The sequence below is a fragment of the Nycticebus coucang genome, chromosome 18, assembly GCF_027406575.1.
Source record: "Nycticebus coucang isolate mNycCou1 chromosome 18, mNycCou1.pri, whole genome shotgun sequence".
Lineage (NCBI taxonomy): Eukaryota > Metazoa > Chordata > Mammalia > Primates > Lorisidae > Nycticebus > Nycticebus coucang.
The window spans coordinates 78141284-78163016 of NC_069797.1; the positions used below are offsets into that span (position 1 = coordinate 78141284).

Below are 21733 nucleotides of genomic sequence, written 5' to 3' on the forward strand. Positions count from 1 at the left end.
GTATGAGGCTACATTTTCTTTAAGTACTCACTATGGCACATCTGATTAGAAACAGAAGCAGCTGGATGTCAGCCAGGCATTAAAGAGATTTGCAGGGATATAAAACAAAGCCACTCTTTCACTAATTGAAATTTTTAATTTCGCAAAATTTAATTTTTAACTTTTGGAAATAGTTTATTATTTTAAATATTACTTGACATGTGATGGATTTATTATTGCTATTTTAAATGAACTGATATTTTTGAAATGTTTTTAATTTCTAATAATTTCTAATATTATAAATATTAATAGTTACAACTCACATAAGGAAAAGTTCTTTGGGGTCCTCAGTAACTTTTAAGACTTTAAAAGGGTCCTAAAACCAAAAAGTTTGAAAACAGCTGGTCTAAACTATAGAATTTTAATGTTCTTCCAATCTATGTGTTTTGTTTTTTTGTTTTTTTCCTTTTTTTGTAGAGACAGAGTCTCACTTTATGGCCCTCGGTAGAGTGCCGTGGCCTCACACAGCTCACAGCAACCTTCAACTCCTGGGCTTAAGCGATTCTCTTGCCTCAGCCTCCCGAGTAGCTGGGACTACAGGCGCCTGCCACAACACCCGGCTATTTTTTTGTTGCGTTTGTCATTGTTGTTTAGCAGGTGCGGGTCAGGTTTGAATCCGCCACCCTCAGTGTGTGTGGCTGGTGCCGAGCCATCGGCTTTTTTTTGTTGCAGTTGTCGTTGTTTAGCAGGCCTGGGCTGGGCTCAAATGTGCCAGCCTTGGTGTATGTGGCTGGGACCCTACTCACTGAGCTATGGGCACCAAGCCTTGAATCTATATTAAAATGTTTTTAACAAAATCACATTACAAACTATATATGCATACAAGGGTTGTCTGTAAAATCTCCAGCCACTTTTTGTTTTAGTGTTATATTAATGATGGCTGTTTACTTTCTAGATGATGGTTTATACACATATTCAAAGGGAAGGAGATGGAGAAATGATAGATGTTTTTCTTTGTTTTTTTCTGATAAGATGGGTCTCTAGACATGAGATAACCATGAATAATATTTGTTTCCACAGCTTCAAGGAAGTAAAAGATTATATTCAGGATTACTTGTTCCTGTTAAAAAATAAAGCATTCATAATTGAAGATAAAACTGAGCTGTACATGCTCTTTATCAGCTGTCTGGAGGTAAGCTGCCACTTCCCTGCATTTCTTTTTTCTTTCTTTCTTTTTTTTTTAGTCTCACTATGTCACCCTCAGTAGAGTGCCATAGCGTCACAGCTTATAAGCTCAAACTCTTGGGCTTAAGCGATTCTCTTGCCTCAGCCTCCCAAGTAGCTGGGACTACAGGCGCCTGCCACAACGCCCAGCTATTTTTTTGGTGGTAGTTATCATTGTTTGGCAGGCCCGGGCAGGGTTCAAACCTGCCAGCTCTGGTGTATGTGGCTGGCACCCTAGCCACTGAGCTATAGGCACAGAGCCTTCCCTGTGTTTCTTTTTCAACTATCTGAACAACATGGTTTAATGCAATGAAAAAGTGTTTTTAAAAGTCTACAAAATATAATTTCAGTAAGTAGAATTAATAGATGTTGTGTTCCATGCAGAAAAGAAAGGTTCCAAAGACACTGTTTCTGCCCTCGGCCATTGTATACGTTGGTGTTTGTGTGCCAAAAGAACTGTCTTCCAAAGCTGATGGTGCTCACTGTGAGGTGGTGGCCTAGGAATACTTTTCATTATCCTCTTATTTTTATATCTAAAATTTTTAGGGTGGCGCCTGTATCTCAGTGGGTAGAGCGCCAGCCACACGCACCGAGGCTGGCTGGTTCAAGCCCGGCCTAGGCCAGCTAAAATAATGACAACTGCAACACAAAAATAGCCGGGCGTTGTGGCGGGCACCTGTGGTCCCAGCTGCTTGGGAGGCTGAGGCAAGAGAATCACTTGAGCCCAGGAGTTGGAGGTTGCTATGAGCTGTGGCGCCATGGTACCCTACTGAGGGAGACATAGTGAGACTCTGTCTCAAAAAAAAATTTTTTTTTTTTTTTTTTACAATGTGTATGAATCAAATTAGATTATATAAAATTATTTTCTTATAGGTTTGCTTTTCCTTTCCTTCTTGCCCCTAAAATAAAAAGAAATGTTAGTTTTCCGTGATTCAAAAAATTTACACTGAAACACACAGAGTCATACTGTGGCTATTCTAGAAGGCTGGGGATCTGCATATTCAAAAGAGCAATGTTCTTTCCTTTTGCTCTTCAATTCTTAGGATTCACTACATGAGAAAACCAGTGCTTGCTCCAGAAGTGATGAGCTGAAGTACCTGAGAGAGCAGAGGTGCTTCCTGGAGATGTCCTCTGCAGAGAGGCGCGGCCAGGAGCCAGCCCGTGAGGCCTCGGTGGAGTACCTGCAGGAGATCGCCAGCATCCGCCTCTGCCTGGACAGGGCGTGTGACTTCCTCTCAGAGCCTCAGGGGGGGCCAGGCAAGTCTTCCTTATTCTGAGTTTAGAGACCCCATTATTTAGAAGTTCCGGAAGTGTCAGAAACCAGTTCTCTGAGCAATAGTGGGCCTTACGACCTCCTCTCTCCCCTGAATGGTTTCTATTGTGATTCCTGAAGAGGAGGCCCCATGCCCTATGACCATCTTTGTCTCTATAATAAATACTTTGAGTCATCAGTTACTCACCCACCTTCTCCCTGGACTCTCAGAGATGGCCAAGGAGAGGAGGCGCTATCTGCAGCAAGTTGAGCGCTTCTGTGCCCGCATTGGGAATGACTGGTACCGCGTTTACCTGGTGAGGAAGCTGGCGAGCCAGCGAGGAATGGAGTTCGTGCAGGGCCTCTCCAGACCGGGCCACCCATGCCAGTGGGTGTTTCCCAGGGAAGTCATCGCCCAGCAGGTGAGAGCCAGTGTGTTGTCAGAGCCCTGGCCCCAGCATAACCACTCCCGCTCCTGCCGCCCTGCCCTCTGCCCCACCCTTCCCTTCCCCAGAGCCGGTAAGGGACACACATCAGCCTTGTCCTGTGTCTCTGTGCTCCAACTAATTTGAGCCAGCTGGCTCGGCCCCTGTGGCTCAAGTGGCTAAAGCGCCAGCCACACACACCTGCACTGGCAGGTTCAAATCCAGCACGGTCTGCCAAAAAACAATGACGGCTATAACCAAAAAATAGCTGGGCGTTGTGGCGGGTGCCTGTAGTCCCAGCTACTTGGGAGGCGGAGGCAGGAGAATTGGTTGAGCCCAGGAGTTGGAGGTTGCTGTAAGCTGTGATGCCATGGCACTCTACCCAGGGTGACAGCTTGAGGCTTTGTCTCAAAAAGAAAAATAATAATAATTTGAGCCAGCTTATGATGTCATGTAGACAACCTGCCCAGTGAGAGGCAAGTGTGCACGCATGCTCGGGTCTCTGCCCCGTGTGCCCAGTGAGAGCTGTGTGCACCCATGCCTGTGTCTCTGTCCCAACCGTCCTCTGCCCAGCGAGAGGCGTGCGCACCCATGCCTGTGTCTCTGTCCCAACCGTCCTCTGCCCAGTGAGAGGCGAGTGCACCCATGCCAGTGTCTCTGTCCCAACCGTCCTCTGCCCAGTGAGAGGCGTGTGCACCCATGCCTGTGTCTCTGTCCCAACCGTCCTCTGCCCAGTGAGAGCTGTGTGCACCCATGCCTGTGTCTCTGTCCCAACCGTCCTCTGCCCAGTGAGAGCTGTGTGCACCCATGCCAGTGTCTCTGTCCCAACCGTCCTCTGCCCAGCGAGAGGCGTGTGCACGCATGCCTGTGTCTCTGTCCCAACTGTCCCCTGCCCAGTGAGAGGCGTGTGCACCCATGCCTGTGTCTCTGTCCCAACCGTCCTCTGCCCAGCGAGAGGCGTGTGCACGCATGCCTGTGTCTCTGTCCCAACTGTCCTCTGCCCAGTGAGAGGCGTGTGCACCCATGCCAGTGTCTCTGTCCCAACCGTCCTCTGCCCAGCGAGAGGCGTGTGCACGCATGCCTGTGTCTCTGTCCCAACTGTCCCCTGCCCAGTGAGAGGCGTGTGCACCCATGCCTGTGTCTCTGTCCCAACCGTCCTCTGCCCAGCGAGAGGCGTGTGCACGCATGCCTGTGTCTCTGTCCCAACCGTCCTCTGCCCAGTGAGAGGCGTGTGCACCCATGCCAGTGTCTCTGTCCCAACCGTCCTCTGCCCAGCGAGAGGCGTGTGCACGCATGCCTGTGTCTCTGTCCCAACCGTCCTCTGCCCAGTGAGAGGCGTGTGCACCCATGCCAGTGTCTCTGTCCCAACCGTCCTCTGCCCAGTGAGAGGCGTGTGCACGCATGCCTGTGTCTCTGTCCCAACTGTCCCCTGCCCAGTGAGAGGCGTGTGCACCCATGCCTGTGTCTCTGTCCCAACCGTCCTCTGCCCAGCGAGAGGCGTGTGCACGCATGCCTGTGTCTCTGTCCCAACCGTCCTCTGCCCAGTGAGAGGCGTGTGCACCCATGCCTGTGTCTCTGTCCCAACCGTCCTCTGCCCAGCGAGAGGCGTGTGCACCCATGCCTGTGTCTCTGTCCCAACCGTCCTCTGCCCAGCGAGAGGCGTGTGCACGCATGCCTGTGTCTCTGTCCCAACTGTCCTCTGCCCAGCGAGAGGCGTGTGCACCCATGCCTGTGTCTCTGTCCCAACCGTCCTCTGCCCAGTGAGAGGCGTGTGCACCCATGCCTGTGTCTCTGTCCCAACCGTCCTCTGCCCAGCGAGAGGCGTGTGCACGCATGCCTGTGTCTCTGTCCCAACTGTCCTCTGCCCAGTGAGAGGCGTGTGCACGCATGCCAGTGTCTCTGTCCCAACTGTCCTCTGCCCAGTGAGAGGCGTGTGCACGCATGCCTGTGTCTCTGTCCCAACTGTCCCCTGCCCAGTGAGAGGCATGTGCACGCATGCCTGTGTCTCTGTCCCAACCGTCCTCTGCCCAGTGAGAGGCGAGTGTGCGCAAGTGTGCATGTTTCTGCCCTATCTACCCACAAGGCTCGTTAAGGCGTCACACCTAGTTGACACACAGACAGTAAAAGAATGCATCTGTGGCCTTTGCCTTCAGCAAATGAAAAGGGATTGAGCTGGAAGGATGTGTCCTTTTTGCCTCTGGCATACGGGAATGGTTAGGGATGAGAAGTAGGGATAGAAGAACTATTAGCTTCAGGGCCTCTCAGTGCTCCTTTCTAGGTGCTCACAAATTAATAAATTCCTATTGTCCTGGGGTTACAAAAATGGTACTAAAAACCCTGGAATTTTTTTTTACTACCAACTGGGATGGTTGACGTAACTGAAGTCCACCTGGCTTTCGTTCGGTGTGGCTCTTTTGAATGGAGAAAGCGAGTGGTGCCCAGCTCAGCACTGCACCCTGGCAGGCCCCAAGTGCACTTGCACACCCCTTCCCCCGCCTACCAGGAGGCAGGGCTTTGCATAGACAGCTGGACTGTCACATCTCGACTACCTCTTCACCTCTGATTCCCTACCCCCTTTACCTTCTGAGTTAGTCTCTGCAAAACATCCCTCCAATGGTCCACACTGGGATTAACACCTATATTCCTGGGGTTGCAGAAGGACCACCCAGGCCAGATAGATCGATACCTGGTGTACGGAGAGGAATACAAGGCTCTTCGTGATGCCACAGCCAAAGCCATCCTCGAATCAAACCCCCTGTGCATCGTGACTGCCCTGAAGGTAAGCTGGCCCACGGCTTCTCCCTGGACCTGAACTGCATCCTCTTCCCTGGTTCATGTCGAGCAATGCAGGGTGGTGGACCCTAAAGCAGCCCAATCAAGGGACACACTGCATCAGAAGTCATGTACCCATGACCTCTCTGGTGCACCTGGCCATGCACACACCAGGGGCTGAAACAGACAGCAACAGTGGCTGAGCAGGGCTGACAGACTTGCTGTAACCTGCTGATCACCACGGCCATCTGCAGCTCCTGTCCGACTTATGTCCCTCACTTCCAGATCCTATTGAAAAGCCATGTCTCCAGGATTCCTCTGACAGGAAAGATGCAAACACAGCCAGCAGAATTCATCCCTCTATGTTCACACATATGCATATGTGTGTATCTTAATAAAAACACAGGGTTTAGAGCAGGCGTCCTCAAACTGCGGCCCGCGGGCCACATGAAGCGGTGTGAATTTATTTGTTCCCGTTTTGTTTTTTACTTCAAAATAAGATAAGTGCAGTGTGCATAGGAATTTGTTCATAGTTTTTTTTTTTTAAACTATAGTCCGGCCCTCCAACGGTCTGAGGGACAGTGAATTGGCCCCCTGTTTAAAAAGTTTGAGGACGCCTGGTTTAGCATCTAACCTCATCTAGTCTTGCTTCCTCTTTGGGTCCTTGTTTACCCTGGCTTGTGCCAGGAAGAAGAACTAGAAAATCCTATTTCTGTACAGGAAAAGTTCTAAGAAAGTGAAGTAATCAGAAGGAGAAAAGATGGTGATTTCTGTCACTTCTGCCATAAACTGTTTGATAAGTATATATTGAGTTTAATCTGAGACTGCTGTATGGACCTTGTAGCCGCAGAGCTGTGGACCAGAAGGTGGCCCAGGGGGAGCAGGTCCCGGGCATCTGGGTGGGAAGGGCTCCCTCAGCCTGTGGTGGGTTGAAGGCTGAGGCACATTCCATCTTCACTTACAAACTCCTCAGCCCCTGGCCCTTAGACCGATGGGTACAACTCTGAAATTCTCTCTGATGTCCTTGCTCGGCAGGCCTGCAGGGGACCTAGAACTCACCAGGCAGTGCACTTTCTGCTAGCACTTTTCAAAGAGGTGGCTATTCTGTACAGATCCCCCAATGCAAACCTCCATCCGAAGCCAGAGGTGAGTGACACTTAGAGCAGCGTGCACAGTCCCATTATTTGGACTTTTTTGAGCAGAATAAAAGTCCTAAACACAAATTATGCCCACAATTTTTTATCTAGGGTGGAGGTTTTCAACCTTGTTATGTAGAGGAACTATTTTCTGTTTAACCCAAAGTTTTTAAAATTATAATTAAAAATAAAGATACATAAGAACATACAATAATGTTTATCATTATCAAAATTAATGCTTAGGTATGTGGTTGCTGTATTTGTATATGCAAATTCTCTTTCATGAAGATTTTCCTGCCAAATAGTGATAATTTCATCCATATTCCCCCTGATATTTGATCTGTGTTTGGTGTCTAATGTACACCTCACTCAGAGCAAACCTTTGAATTCACAGATTCTCTGATAATATCTTTAAAACTTTTTGCTGGCAGCAACGTAAGGCAGTGAACACATTCATTGAGGAGTGCAAGATCTTCTCTCCCGACATCAGACACTTTGCAGCATCCCTTGTGGACAACACTCTGCCACTGCTGAGCATGGGCCCCAGTGATAGCAGCCTCGAAGGAGCAGTGACAGAAATAGCCATTCACACTGCAGCGATCCTTCTGTGCACACAGAACCAAGTCACAGGGCCCCTGAAGAACCTGGCTTTCTCCCCAGCCAACATGGTGGTAAGAGCAGGCTCGGACTGCACCACCCTTCCCGATAACACCCCAGCAGTGTGTCACGGGCCTGCCTGCATCTCTGGAACTCCTGAGCCCCTTTTCCTTCTGAGTTCTGTGTCTGCCTCTTTGCCTCACTGGATCCTTCAGCCCATAACAATACTGAAAAACTTTCCTTGCCCTTTGCAGTTTCACAGAGAACAGTTATATTTTCTTCATTGATAGCTGTTACGGTCAAGAAGAAAGAAATCAGAAAGTTGGCTTTCTTCCTCCAGGCGTCTGGCTGGGCACCAGCTGCCAGTGTGCGTACTCACTCGAGCTGTCTCCACTGCTTTGTCTTTCAGAAAGCTTTTCTCCCAACAATGCCCGAAGACTTGCTGGCTCAAGCTAGGAACTGGAAGGGTCTGGAAGGAGTCTACTGGTACAGTAAGTGTTGGTGTCTGGGGTGGAGTCGCCCTTCTCTGAGTGGTGAAGCATATCCGACTGCCCTAGCAGGCACTGGACTAGAGTTGGGGTACACACAGCTTATGTCTGAAGGTCCAAAACTGTGGCCTCTTCCACCTGTGGGCCCGCTACAGAGTATGAATGGCTCTGCTGGCCAGAGAGTCCAGGTCATTTCATTCTTTAGTCAGATGGAATGGAGGCTTTGAGAAGCACAGCCCCTCTCCGGAATGTGCTGCTTTCAGAGAAGGTGGGACTGGGAACTGCGTCAGGGCTCACTCAAAAGCCAGTGGCTATACAGCAATGTTTTCAACCGAAAAATAAAATGGAAATGAAAGACAAAATACCATAACCCTGACTATATGTAAACTTTGCTGTGGACTTGGGTAAATAATCTTTTTAAACTAGGTTTTAAAGTTATTATATTCTGATGGCACACACACACAAAAAAAAAAATCAGTGAGAACAGGAAGGTATGAAAGTAAACTCTGGTGTAAGCCTGTAATCTAACTTCTCTTTGCCTTGGAAAATTAAACTCAGACACTTTTCACTAACAATATTTAGTGAGCTCTGGGCACGTGTCAGGTAACTAGCAAAGCAGGTCAGGGCTTCTGGTAGGGCAGTCTGGGTATCCACCGAACACCATGATTTTGTCATCAGGGCCAGAGAGAAGGACGTTAGTGATACAGGTCATGTGGTAGAACTTCATTACCTGATGTGTGTCCTCTTCTTTCAATAGCTTGTCCTAACGGCCATCCTTGCTCTGTTGGAGAGGTGAGTCTTGATATTTACAGAGGGCTGGTGGGGTGGGGAGTGGGGGCCAAGAGGTCAAAACACAAATTCCTCTAGGTCTGAGGGTCAAAACAGAGATGGCTGTTCCCACTCCACACGCTAGTGCTGACCCAGCCCAGGGCTTCCCAGACGCAGCACTGTGGACCCCTCGGCTGGGGGCCTCTCAGGCATGGTAGGATGTGTAGCAGCTTCCCTGAGTTCAGCTCAGTGGGTGCCGGGACCACTTCCTCTCCCCCAGCGTGACAACCAAAACTACCTGCAGATATTGCCAAAGGGCCCCTGGGCTCCTGCCATTCTGCAGAGACAGTGACACCTGTCTCTGCAGAATGGAGCCCAGGGAGGGGGCACAGTCTGGATTCCCAAGGCTGAGAAAAAGCCTCAGAGATTGCCAACCATGGGCAAAGACCTGTTTATGTCCCTCTGAGTTCCCCAGCACCTCATACGGTGCCTGTATTTGCTGAGCAAGAGGCTGGTTGGCTGAGCTGGCATGTCCCATAATTACCATGAGACATAGTGGGGAACAAAACTAGCAACTACATCCCATCCTTCTGTGCCTCACTCACCTCCTTGTCCACAAAATGAGAATCAGACAGACTCGTTTCGTGACTGCTCCCACCTGAGTTTGCTACGGCTGGTTTGCTGTGGCAGCCGTGACTCTCACAGACAGGAGCATACTGTCTGTTTTTTCTTTAAGGGGCCTTTGGAAGTAGTAAATCCTACGGTTGCCTTTTTGACAATAAAGGAGTCCAGATGGACATCTGGAGATCAGGGTGAAAGCTATTACAGCCTTCCTGGCGTTAGATAAGAGCACTAGAGGCAAGTGGTGTGAGTCTGTGGTAGGTGCAGGGATAGAAAAAGCAATGAGTAGGAGAGAAAGGAGGCTGAACTTTATAGATTGGTCCATTTGTCACTCCACTGGGGAATTAACTTGAGTTGTTTCACCTACATTTTTTTTAAAAAGTCCAATTTTGTCCCTTTTCACTACTGCACTTGACTAGTCTAAAAAAAAAAACGTCCAAATTTGCTTGTGTACAATATAATTTCCTTCAAGCATCCGCCCTCCTCCCCGGAGTGAGCGCAGACTGGGACAGCAGTCCCGGGGCGCTGGCCTCATCCTGTAGTAAGGACGTGTTCATGTGCACGATAGCTTTGTGCATAAAATGATAACAGCTCCAAAACTGACTTCAGTTACATCTGTCTTATCCCAGTGCGGCAGGCCAATGGAACAGAGCGTCTGTGTTGACTGTGGTGCTCCAATCGGGGGTATTAATCACAGACCTGACCGTGGCTTTCGTGCTATCACGTAAGTAAGGTTGCATTTCCTTTCTAAGCAGAGCTTTGGGGGCTATTTTTACTATCGCTGCTGAAGTGACATAGAATGTTAGAATGTTAATTACTATAGCGCCCTTGGACTGTGTCGTGCTGGATATCAAGGTCAAGTCCCAACAGTGATATAGTGGTGGTATTTGCTCTGTCCTTGGCTCACTGGGCAGACTACCCATTAACTCTTATTAACATTGATGTGTATAGGGTGGGCATGGTGGCTCACACCTGTAATCCTAGCACTCTGGGAGGCCAAGGCAGGTGGATCACATGAGCCCCAGAACTCAAGACCAGCCTGAGCAACAGTGAGACCTGTCTCTAAAAATAGCCGGGCATGTGGTGGGCACCTACAGTCCCAGCCATTTGGGAAGCTGAGCTACGAGAATCACTTAAGCCCAAGAGTTTGAGGTTTCTGTGATCTAAGACACCATAGCACTCTACCAAGGGCAACAAAGTGAGACTCTGTCTCAAAAAAAAAAATAAATAAAAATTAATACTCATTAGTGTTGACGTCTTCCACGTAGGCCTTAGGCACATCCCGTATAGGAAAATGCTCAAGGTAAGCAGGTGCCCCAATTCAGGGGACATCTAACTCCACAAGGCCAAACACCAGGCCTTGGTCTGTCTCAGCCAATGCCATCCCACTTGTAGACTATTTTAGCTGTCTCCTTTTTTTTTTTTCCTTTGAGAAACATGAAGGAGACATAGTAATCTTATCAAATACCAGATTTTAGAATCCAGGTAAAAATCTGCTCTCACAGTCCCATGCTGATATGAGCGTGGTTATAAAGACTTTCAGAAAGTTGGTGAGAGCAGTCTGTGGTCATCAGACACTGACTGTTCTGGTACTGTCACAGTCTGAAATATTCTTTCTTCTTATCTCCAAAAACTATTAGAATGCCCACGGATCTCAGATGTTTCTGCACCTTAATGTACCTGCCATACTGTATCTCCTGTCACGGTGTGGCACAAAACCCTCTGCCAGACCTTGGATCCCAGTGTTCTATTTGGGAAACATGTGGCCTGTCCCATGTTGATGGCTGCCATCCCAAACATCCCAAACACTGTTGTTCTCGGCACCTGCTCCTTGCCCACAGGGATGTCAGTGGAAGAAACAGACCCAGGCTTCTGTCCTAACTTCCTGCCCAGGGACTAACACCCACAGCCACAGGTGCAGCCACTGTACACGGAGAACCTTGTAGGGTTTGGTCAGCGAGGAAGGTGAATGTGTAATGAAAAAGACTGCTAGGAAGGCAGTCTGGGCTTAGCAGAAAAGAAGTACTTTTAACATTGTTTTCTTTAAATCCGAGTCTCCAAGTCCAGAACATGAAGTTTGCCCTGAGAGCTGAGACGAAATGACCCACCTTGTCTTTTCTTATTCTTTCTAGAAACATCACAGACACTACTCAGACTGGTCACGTGCTGGGTGACGCACAACACAGAGGGGTGGCGGTGGTGCCTGACCGAGAGCTGTCTCCGGTGGTCTTCACTCTCATCCGGTTACTCACTCATTTGGCTATGCTTCTGGGAGCTGCCCGAGACCAACAGGTATAGCACACTGCTGCCATGAGATGGGTTTAGTTACTATAGGAAGAACCTGCTGTGGTTTTTTTTACGAGTCATATTGTCTAAAAAGTCCTAGCCACCACCTGTGTATTTTGAATATATCATTGATAACTAATCTACAAAGTCATGTGAAATTCATACACTTCAATTTTTCCCACTGTGGCAGGTGACAGTATGGGAGAACTACTCATCAGATCATACCAAACCCTTTAAATCAGCGAGTCTCAACCTGTGGATTGCGATCCACAGGAACTGTATTAAAGGGTTGTGGCATTAGGAAGATTTAGAACCACTGCTTTAAATGAACGACTCTGTTTTCCGTCCACAACTGGCTGGGAAGAGGCTGATCTAGTCACTTTGCCAGTGTCTTCCTTGGAACTCCAGGGAAGGAACAGCGCAGCGTACTGCGCTTCGTCGGTCAGGGTGAACCACGGTGGCAGAAGTGCAGGGCTTAAACATGCCTCCTTCACGCTGCTAACGTAAAAGCCAGCAGAGGTCTGACCACCTGCCTGCCTCTCTCGCATCTGCCGTTTGATGGTGCCTGGCCCACTGTGCGAACTTCATCTCAGGATTCTCACTCAGTGCTGGATTCTCACTCCTGATGGTTTCTGCTGGGCTTGTCATCTCCTCGCCACACAATACCCCATCTGCTGTCTTGTTTCATCACCCCACAGGCTCTGAAAAACATTATTAAGCCTCAAGTGAGGGACCCAAAGGGATTTCTGCAGCAGCACATCCAGAGAGACTTGGAGCAGCTGACCAGGATGCTGGGCAGGAGCACCGACGAGACCATCACCGTGGCCCACCTCACCCTGCGCAGCCTCCTCCTGGAGCAGCCCCACCTCTCTGGCCAGAGTAAGGACCGGGCGAGGTTGGGCCAGGCAGGGGTCATGCAGGCTGCCTCCCATGGCTCCAGAGTGAGGAACGATGGCACATGGAAGGTGGGGCTGGGAGCGGGGAAGAGGAGGGAAAGAGCTGCCCTGTTGTCTCAGTTGCCCCTGCCTGGCTGAGACCCGCAGCACTCAGGGCCGTGCACACAGGTGTTAAAAGTGCATGTATGTGTGGAGGTGTTTCAGTTCCAAAGTTTGCCTATAAGTAATTCACCTGCCATACTGGAGACACACAGTGTCTACACGTGACGTATGTCCAAGAAACAATCACCAGCACAGCTTTTGCCTTCCAAAAACATAGTCGTGGGTGGCGCCTGTGGCTCAGTGAGTAGGGCACCGGCCCCATATACCAAGGGTGGCGGGTTCAAACCCAGCCCCGGCCAAACTGAAAAAAAAATAGCTGGGCATTGCGGCAGATGCCTGTGGTCCCAGCTACATGGGAGGCTGAGGCAAGAGAATTGCCTAAGCCTACAAACTTGGTTGCTGTGAGCTGTGACACCACGGTACTCTACTAAGGGCGACAAAGTGAGACTCTGTCTCTAAAAAAAAAAAAAAAAATAGTCGTGGTATGCTGACCTAATGTTTATGTATGCACAATTTGTTACATAAAAAAGTAGGCACCAAATATTATACTCAATGAGCTAATTTTCTATTTTAAATTTTTTTTTTTTTTTTTTTTTTTTTTTTTGTGGTTTTTTTGGCCGGGGCTGGGTTTGAACCCGCCACCTCCAGCATATGGGACCGGCGCCCTACTCCTTGAGCCACAGGCACCGCCCTCTATTTTAAAATTTTAAATCCATACCCCAAAAAAGGTCTGTAAGATGAAATAAAGTTATTGCTGAGTAGTATAATTAAGAGTGGTTTTATTTTCTTTTTACTCATTTGCAGAAATCACAATTATGGGCAGTCTCCTGATAATGAATGAGATAGGTTCTACAGGTTTGGTCTTCAGTTGGTGCATAAGCTGGAATTGGCACATTTACCTGTTGCTTGTGATAGCCCTTTTCGCAAGTATGGGTCATACGTCAGTCAGATGTTTGTAACTTGAGGACTGCCTGTATCATTGTGAGGATAATATTATTTAAAATAATAATAGCAATAAAAGTCCTTCCCATGGCAAGAAAATCTATCCCACTGCAGGTACTTTTCTGCCAGAAGCCAGCATCAGTCTTTATTTCTCATTTAGCAAAATCTGATATTATTTTAAGCCTCCTTTCTGGTGTGAGTTCACCCAGGTAAGCTCTCCCAGAATCACAGCTGGCAAGAGGGTGGGGGCTGCTCCCAGAGCACTCTGCATCCTCTACACAGGCTCTGGTGTGCTGGCTGAGACAGCTGATGGTAGCCTGGCCCCACTACTGAGCCCCTGGACTGTGGAGCTTAAGTTCTGTCCTTTCAGTAATTTTGTTCAGAATACCTTTAAGATTACAAATGATTATGTGGGTTAGAAGAAGTTTTAGAGATTGAAATATCTTCAAAAGATTGGTGAAAGGAGCAGGAACTATTTAAAAAGACTTAGGTTAGGGCGGCACCTATGGCTCAAGGAGTAGGGCGCCGGCCCCATATACTGGAGGTGGTGGATTCAAACCTGGCCTCAGCCAAAAACTATAAAAAAAATAAATAAAAAAGACATAGGTTAATTTAGGAAGATACTACCACAAAAGGTGCATTATTTCTGTTTAATGTTTATTTAGTATTTGCTATATGGAGACTGCCATGTTTTTTATTCCTTGAGTAATCTATACATTATTGATTTCTTTATAGGGCTTTTATATTTTGATGCAAAACTATCAACCAAAGAAATGAGAAACAGCTGGGAAAAACAAATTGCAGCTATTATTTTACCTGAACTGCAGGTGAGTGCTAAGTGCTGCCAGCCCCAGAGCTGTTCCGTCTGGGAAAGGGAGGGGCTCCCAGGCATCAGGTGCGGATTTGGAAGGCTCCACCTAAAATCCCCAGGGGCCCTTCCTCCTGTGCTGTCTACCGTTCACAAAGGGCAGACAGTAGCTTTCTCCCACTGCTTTTTTACAGCAGAATGCAGAACGAGAGGTAGAGAGATAGCCTATCCTGTAGATGCCACTAAAGATGTACTGACGGTCATAAGTAGTGATCCTCTGGTAGATACGAACATCAGTGAGAGTAGCTAAGTCCATCAGAAAATAAGTCAGCAAATAAAAGAATCAGAATAAAATACACATCACTGAGTCTCATTCTGTTTGGGGAAGATATTAATCTACAAACAAGGAACACTTCAACAATAAACAGTAAAAGCAAGTGTCTGGTTACGTGCTCAGATGAAGAGGGCAGACTCTCTGAGATGCACAAGTCCCCTGGTGAAGTCACTAGGTGTCCTAACCTGGGGTGATCACCTTACTTCCAGAATTCTGTATCATTTTCTTCATCTAGCATCTAGATAAAACCCTTCTGACTGTGAACACTCTAATCAGCCAAGATGAGCGCATCAGCTCTGACCCTGTGGCCAAGATCATATATGGTGACCCAGCGACCTTCCTGCCCCACCTGCCTCGGACAAGTGAAGTCCATTGCTCTAAGATTTGGAACTGCAGAAAAAGGATCACAGTTGAGTACCTCCAGCACATTGTGGAGCAGAAAAATGGCAAAGAAACAGTGCCTGTCCTCTGGCAGTTCCTACAGAAGGTACGTCTGACTCACTGTGAAGGCCCCAGACTATTAGTTAGTATGATCATTCCTAAAAATAGAACATCTTAACAGACTACTTCAGTGCTTCGCTTCTGAATAGAATGTCTGTGGCAGAAGACCGGAGGATAGAGATCTTTATACACATCAAACTATAGTAGCTGAAGCATAAAGTCATAGATGAAATATACATACGAGCTGAGATTAGTCATCTGTGGAGGACATGGAGGCCAGGAGAGGGCCTCTGATCATTCGGCAAGAAAGAATATAAATCCTTCCTAGTGTGTTTGTTCATCTTTGTTCCCCAGTACAAACAGAGTAGTTGGTCATTAAGGAGTGTATGTTTTTTGGGGGGGTTTTGAGACAGAGTCTCTCTTTGTCACCTGGGGTAGAATGCTGTGGCATCATTATAGCTCACAGCAACATTAAACTCCTGGGCTCAAGTGATCCTTCTGCCTCAGCCTCGAGTACCTGGGACTACAGGTGCCTGCCACAACATCTGGCTAGTTTTTCTATTTTTAGTAGAGATGGGGTTTTGCTCCTACTCAGGCTGATCTCCAACTCCTGAGCTCAAGCAGTACACTGCCTGGTCCTCCCAAGGGAGCGGATGTTGAATTAAAAAACTTCTGTCAAGAATACATAGCTAAAATCAGGCTGAGTACAGTGGCTCACGCCTAATCCTAGTGCTTTGGGAGTCACAGGACCAAGACGTAGATCCCCTTCATTCACTCTGGCACACCCAGTCCTGTGCAGCTCTGTAAGTGGGCTCTGTCTCCATCCTCCGTTGCTGATGCGCTGCACCATCCGTAGGTTCTTGCTGAAAGAATGGGATGGCCCTTTCCCTGTATTCACACTCCATGGTGTAGCCTATAAAGTGGCACACACTAAAATTAAACAAGTCCTCCAACCAGCCTACCCCAAAGTCTATGTCCCCAGTCACTCCCTTTTCTAGGTAAATAAAAAGGTATTACGAGGGGTCTTCCTTCTACAGGAAGCAGAACTGGGACTGGTGAAGTTCTTGCCTGAGATTTTGGCTTTGCAAAGGGATCTAGTGAAACAATTCCAGAACGTCTCCCAAGTGGAGTACAGCTCCATCAGAAGCTTTATCAGCAGCCACAACTCAGGTACGACTCGCTCCAGTAAGATCAGGACTGTCTTTTTTCAAAAGGATCACCCCAGTGAGGGCACTGGGTGGGCTGCAGGGGCATTCAGGTTAATGGATGCTCTGTATCCTAAGCTTTTAGCATGAAGTGAATGCGAAACCCCCAAACAGGCTTTTGCTGCAGCTGAAAAGCGTCTCCCTCTAGCTCCTCAAACTCAGCGTGGTGCTTGCCACAGCATTTCAGCTGTGCTGGGGAAGCACTATGGTCCTCACCCAGAGCACGTGACTGTGCTCTGGCCTCGCAGGGTGTTTGCTGGGGCTCTTACACCCGACCCAGACCATGTGACTGTGCTCTGGCCTCGTGGGCTGCTTGCTGGGGCTCTTACATCCCACCCAGACCATCTGACCTTGCTCTGGCCTCGTGGGCTGCTTGCTGGGGCTCTTATATCCCACCCAGACCATCTGACCTTGCTCTGGCCTCGTGGGCTGCTTGCTGGGGCTCTTACAAAGTCCTTTGTTCAGCAGATGGGTTGAGACAGTTATTTCGAAACAGAATCACTATCTTTCTGTCCACGTGGAACAAGCTGAGGAGATCACTAGAGACCAAAGGTGAGTGTCCCAATCCCTCCAGTGCAGCGGCAGCGGCCTGTTCTGAGAGCTCTTCTGGCACCATATTAAAGTTGAATCTATAGATCTTTTGACGGTGGTGCCCAGGATGAGAGAAATAGCTTATCAGGAAAAATAAACTCTCAGTCCTTTGAGTCCGTAAGTGTGGAGTCATAAAGGAGTTGAGAGCACTTGAAACTGTTCAGCGTCTAAGAGAGCTCAAAGGCAGAACTCAGACCTGGCTCCCGGCTGTGTGCAGCTGAGGTGACCCTGCCTTCCTCCTCCCCACACTGTGATGCTATGAGAAGCACATGGAGCCGAAAACCTCTCTGCCTAAGAAAATTCCTGTCGTTAACAGGTGAAATCAAGCTACCTAGAGACTACTGCAGTACTGACTTGGATCTGGACACTGATTTCGAGGTTGTCCTGCCACGGCACCGAGGCCTGGGCCTCTGCTCTACTGCCTTAGTTAGGTACCTGATTAACCTACACAATGAAATTGTCTACACAGTGGAAAAGTTCTCCCAGGAAAGCAGCAGGTATGTGCACGAGCCAACAGGAAGTGGTACCCGCTCAGCCCAGGTCCCAAAGCCCACTGAGGCAGAAGTGAGCACAGCTTCCGCTCCTTCCCTGACAGACACGCCTCAGCCACCCCCACAGGTGTCCCAGACTTGTGTATGGTTTACAAGGTCAGACAATTAAGTTTGCGAACTCTTCTAGTATAACTGCTGCATGCCTCACTGCTGGGTATTGCTGCGGTTACCAAAGGCCGAGAGGAATACTCCGGAGGCAACTGTAGTGATACTCAGCACTGAAGTACAAAGTGCCTTTTCTAGGAAGGTTCTCAAACCTAACTGTCCGACCTCGAATGTGCTCAGAGAGAGCATCACACAGGAACTGGGCCCCTGCACTCTAGAGTCCTGTTTCCATTCGCTCGGCCTGGACACTGACTGTGATCTTGGCATCCCTCAGCTATTCTGTGGACGCCTCTGAGGTCACCGACCTGCATGTCATCAGTTACGATGTGGAGCAGGACCTGACCCCGCTGATTCTGTCCAACTGCCAGTATCAGGTGGAGCAAGGTGGAGAGACCGTGCAGGAGGTCGACCTGCATAAGATCCAGCGGCAGGTCACCAGCCGCTTCCTCCAGGGCAAGCCCAGGCTCACCCTCAAGGTAAGGCTGCCAGCTGCTGCCATCACCTGGTGGTGTCTGCTATGGATAGGCAGCCCTCAGCATTTCAGGAGAGACCAGAGTGAGTGTGTCACCAGCAGTCTGTCCTGTGACCACCCCCTCCATCTCTGGCTGGGTGGCTGTCCTGAGCTCTCCTCTGTAGTATCTGTGCCTCAGTCCTCCAGGGAGGGTTCTGTTCAAGTCCCAGTGGACTCACCGTCTACGTTTTTCTCCCATAGTTACTGGCACCACGAACCACCCAAGAAACATCTTAGTCATCGTTCCCCTCTTCCTTCAGCCTCCATGCATTCTGCCAACGGACACCATCAAGCTCCCCTTCTCTGTGTCCTCCTGACTCCCATAACCCGCTCTGGGTCAGGCGTCCATCCCTAAGTCAGACCTCATGACTGGACCCTGCCTGCAGGCTCTTCAGTGCATGCTCCTAAAGCCCACAGCTGGACTCACTCACTGGGGAACAGCCTCACCTGTGCCCCCTTCACAAAGCTAAGGCTCTGGAGTGGAAGGCCCTGGAGCTTAACCCCATCTCAGCCTCCCAGCTGTGTCCTGGGACCCTGTGTGCTGCATTAACAAAGTGGGCACTTTCCCATCTCTGTTCCTTCACCTGGATGGCACTGGCTCCCTTCAGCTCCAGTCAGACACGTGGTACTTAGGTGCATTTATCCCCCTCAGTGCAACTGGGTGGGCCTTGTTTGAAACCAAGGCTGTCTTTAATCATTCTGATGTCCCTGCTGTCTAGCAGAGCTCCTGCCTAGTCCACGGTCTGTGGCCAGCAGGTATAGAAGGAATACATACCTTCACATCACTGTGTTCCCTGGCACCTCTTGTGGCAAACGTGCTGCATTACTCTCCACGACATCTGCTTGGCCATCCTGGCCTGGCTAGATTCCTCATGGAGTAATTGTCTCCATACACTATGGGTTACACACAGACATCCTGAACCAGAGGCATGCTCTGCCCGGTGACACACCGAACAGCCTGATGCTACAGTTGAGTTACTGCTGAAGAATGTATTTGTCATCTGAGGAAAACCTACAATGGATTTAATTTTTCTTTCTCGATTTAGGGAATACCCACTCTGGTATACAGACATGACTGGAACTACGAACATCTCTTTGTGGACATCAAGCACAAAATGGCACAGGTGGTCACAGTTAATGCTGTCATTTGTGTGTGTGGTGTGTTTTGCCTTATCAGAGGGCTTCCTTCCACATTAGGACTGCTCCAGCAGCCACACCCCTGGTGTTCTCCGTGAGCAGCAGGGTGTCAGCGGCCTCCCTAAGAGCCCAGTGCTCTCTGCAGAGGGCAAGCAAGTCAGGAGGCTTTCTTGTTGAGTATAAACAGACTGACGTCTTGTGGGGTTAGGGTGTTAGTAATGACCCATAGAACTCGTTGATTCCTGCTCTCTAGTCATGACAGGAGAGGCACACCTCTGTGTGTCTCCACAGCCTCGCACGGCGGTTTTTCACCGAGCTTGTATCCATTTCTATAGAACGTCTAGATGCTGCCTGGCACTTACAGAACACCAAGTGCCAACTGTGACTGTTAAAGAGTTTGTCCCACCTTGGGCTTGGGCAGTGAGGAAGCCAAGTTCGCATAGGTATCAGGTAGCGAGAAAGAGGAAGCCCAGCCCGTAGACCCATTCTTCTGCTTCTGACTTCGCAGAGCTCTCTCACCAAATCTGCCATCAGCACCATCAGCGGACAGCTGCAGTCCTACAGTGACACCTGTGAAGCTCTGTCTATCGTAGAAGTCACTCTGGGATTTCTGAGCACAGGGGGTGGGGAGGCCGACATGCACTTGAAGGTGTTCGTCCAAGACATCTTGCGAATGGGTGATCAGACGGCTCTTGTGCTAAAGGTGCGTCTCACATGAAGGCTTTTTTCTAAGGAACTCAGCATTGCCCCTTACCTTAGTCTCCCTGCTTCCTACCAAGAATACCACCATTCAGTGTAGGCACCCTCGAAAAGGAGGGAAAGGCAGGGGAGCAAAAACAAGCCCTCATCCAGTCAGCCCACATTTAAACAGAACACAGCATGGATGGTAGAGGCAGACATGCGTACCACAAACACGACCAGGCCGCCAAGCGGCCGCCAAGTGCACGCTAATGGACTCTGAGACCTGCGGGAGGGAGAGGCCCTTGAGAGACTTTCACGATGAGGCAGGTGTACTAGCGGGTGGACGGGAGATGGGCTCCCTCATGAGGGAGATCAGACCAGTACAGAGCAGAAATGACAAGAAAAATGCCTGCGTGGATAGCGCCAGGTTTGCTGACGCATGGCAGGAGTCAGGTGTGAGACCGTTCCTGCCTAAGAGGGATTCTGCTTCTCTCTCAGGCCTTAAATAGGTGTCAGTTAAAACACACCATCGCCCTCTGGCAGCTCCTGTCTGCTCATAAGTCGGAACAGCTGCTGCGACTGAGAAAAGTAAGTCCGGCCCTGGCCTCGGCCTCCTCCTCCCTGGACAGAGGGAGCTATGTTCCCCTTCCTTGGCAGGCTTTGATGTTTCACTTGTCCTTCATTTCAGGAGCCATTTAGGGAAATCAGTTCAAGGTACAAAATGGATCTCAGCCCAGAAAATGCTAAGCTGCTCAGCACTTTCCTGAATCAGATCAGCCTAGACGCCTTTCTGCTTGAACTCCATGAAATGATGGTCTTGAAACTGAAGAACCCCCAAACCGAGGGGAGTTTCAACCCCGAGTGGAGGTATGGACATGCAGGTCTGCAGGGCAGGGCAGGGCAGGGCAGAGGGCGTGCTCTGCTTGTCTCTGGGTCTTCCACAGACACAGAATAGGTCTTTCTTTGCCTCAAGATCCCACTTCCTGCTGTTTTACCACTAACAGAGCATCTGAGGACTTGTGTTGTTTTAATTTCTACTGGGTTTTAAAAAATAACGGTAGTAGTCATATATTTTCATTTTAATGGGTAGAATTATATCAAAGAGAGATGCTTTTTTTTTTCTTGAGATACAGTCTCACTTTGTCACCCTCGGGAAAGGTGGCGTCACAACTCACGGCAACCTCCAACTCCTGGGCTTAAGCTATTCTCTTGCCTCCGCCTCCCAAGTAGCTGGGACTACAGGCGCTGGCCACGACGCCCATCTATTTTTTGGTTGTAGTTGTCATTGTTGTTTGGCAGGCCCGGGCTGGGCTCGAACCCTCCAGCTCCGGTGTATGTGGCTGGCACCCTAGCCACTGAGCTACAGGCGCTAAGCCCTCAGTCTTGAATTTTATGAAATCACATCCGATAGAATTCTCATATAAAGTCTCCATTGGAAAATATACCTATAAGGGTTTCCTTATCCCAAGGTTATAAAATACCCTTTTTCTTCTTGTGCTTTTATAGTTCTATATTACACACTTAGGTTGTTAACCAATGTTATGTGTGGTGTAAAGTAAGGATTTAACACTATTGGATATTTCTATTTTCTTCCACTATGCTATATGGCATATACCTATATATGTTTATATTCTTTGAACTTATTCCGTAAGTTCATTTACTATTCTGGACTTTTAGTGTAGAAGAAAAAATACCTCTCCTAGAGAATTTATGATCTTTATTAATATAAAACATGAAATGGAATACAAGTTTTTGAATGGCAAGCCCTGCAAATAAGCTTCCTAAAGTGACCAAAATCATCTGATGGGCCATCACCAACGCACACTCTGCAGGCCTCTGGTGTTTGCACATTGCGTGTGGGAAGTGGTAGTTATGTGCACA

The 21733-nt window shown here is 48.7% G+C and overlaps 1 protein-coding gene across 6 annotated transcripts in view; it reads left to right on the plus strand.

Moving 5' to 3' along the window:
* Nucleotides 1-21733, plus strand: part of RNF213 (ring finger protein 213) — a 120767-nt gene that overhangs the window by 95717 nt on the left and 3317 nt on the right. For 5 of the 6 annotated variants that reach the window (XM_053570645.1, XM_053570644.1, XM_053570646.1 and 2 more), the window contains 21 exons: nucleotides 1060-1171; nucleotides 2247-2460; nucleotides 2687-2877; nucleotides 5537-5659; nucleotides 6688-6798; nucleotides 7220-7459; nucleotides 7795-7876; nucleotides 8631-8665; nucleotides 9892-9986; nucleotides 11395-11554; nucleotides 12247-12427; nucleotides 14224-14315; nucleotides 14866-15117; nucleotides 16109-16241; nucleotides 16745-16828; nucleotides 17184-17364; nucleotides 17798-17999; nucleotides 19081-19158; nucleotides 19680-19874; nucleotides 20351-20440; nucleotides 20541-20719. In XM_053570645.1, the coding sequence (XP_053426620.1) occupies nucleotides 1060-1171; nucleotides 2247-2460; nucleotides 2687-2877; nucleotides 5537-5659; nucleotides 6688-6798; nucleotides 7220-7459; nucleotides 7795-7876; nucleotides 8631-8665; nucleotides 9892-9986; nucleotides 11395-11554; nucleotides 12247-12427; nucleotides 14224-14315; nucleotides 14866-15117; nucleotides 16109-16241; nucleotides 16745-16828; nucleotides 17184-17364; nucleotides 17798-17999; nucleotides 19081-19158; nucleotides 19680-19874; nucleotides 20351-20440; nucleotides 20541-20719 (3030 nt within the window). Of the gene's footprint in view, nucleotides 1-1059; nucleotides 1172-2246; nucleotides 2461-2686; nucleotides 2878-5536; nucleotides 5660-6687; nucleotides 6799-7219; nucleotides 7460-7794; nucleotides 7877-8630; nucleotides 8666-9891; nucleotides 9987-11394; nucleotides 11555-12246; nucleotides 12428-14223; nucleotides 14316-14865; nucleotides 15118-16108; nucleotides 16242-16744; nucleotides 16829-17183; nucleotides 17365-17797; nucleotides 18000-19080; nucleotides 19159-19679; nucleotides 19875-20350; nucleotides 20441-20540; nucleotides 20720-21733 lie in introns of those variants that run through there. The other variant, XM_053570649.1, reaches the window with a different exon arrangement.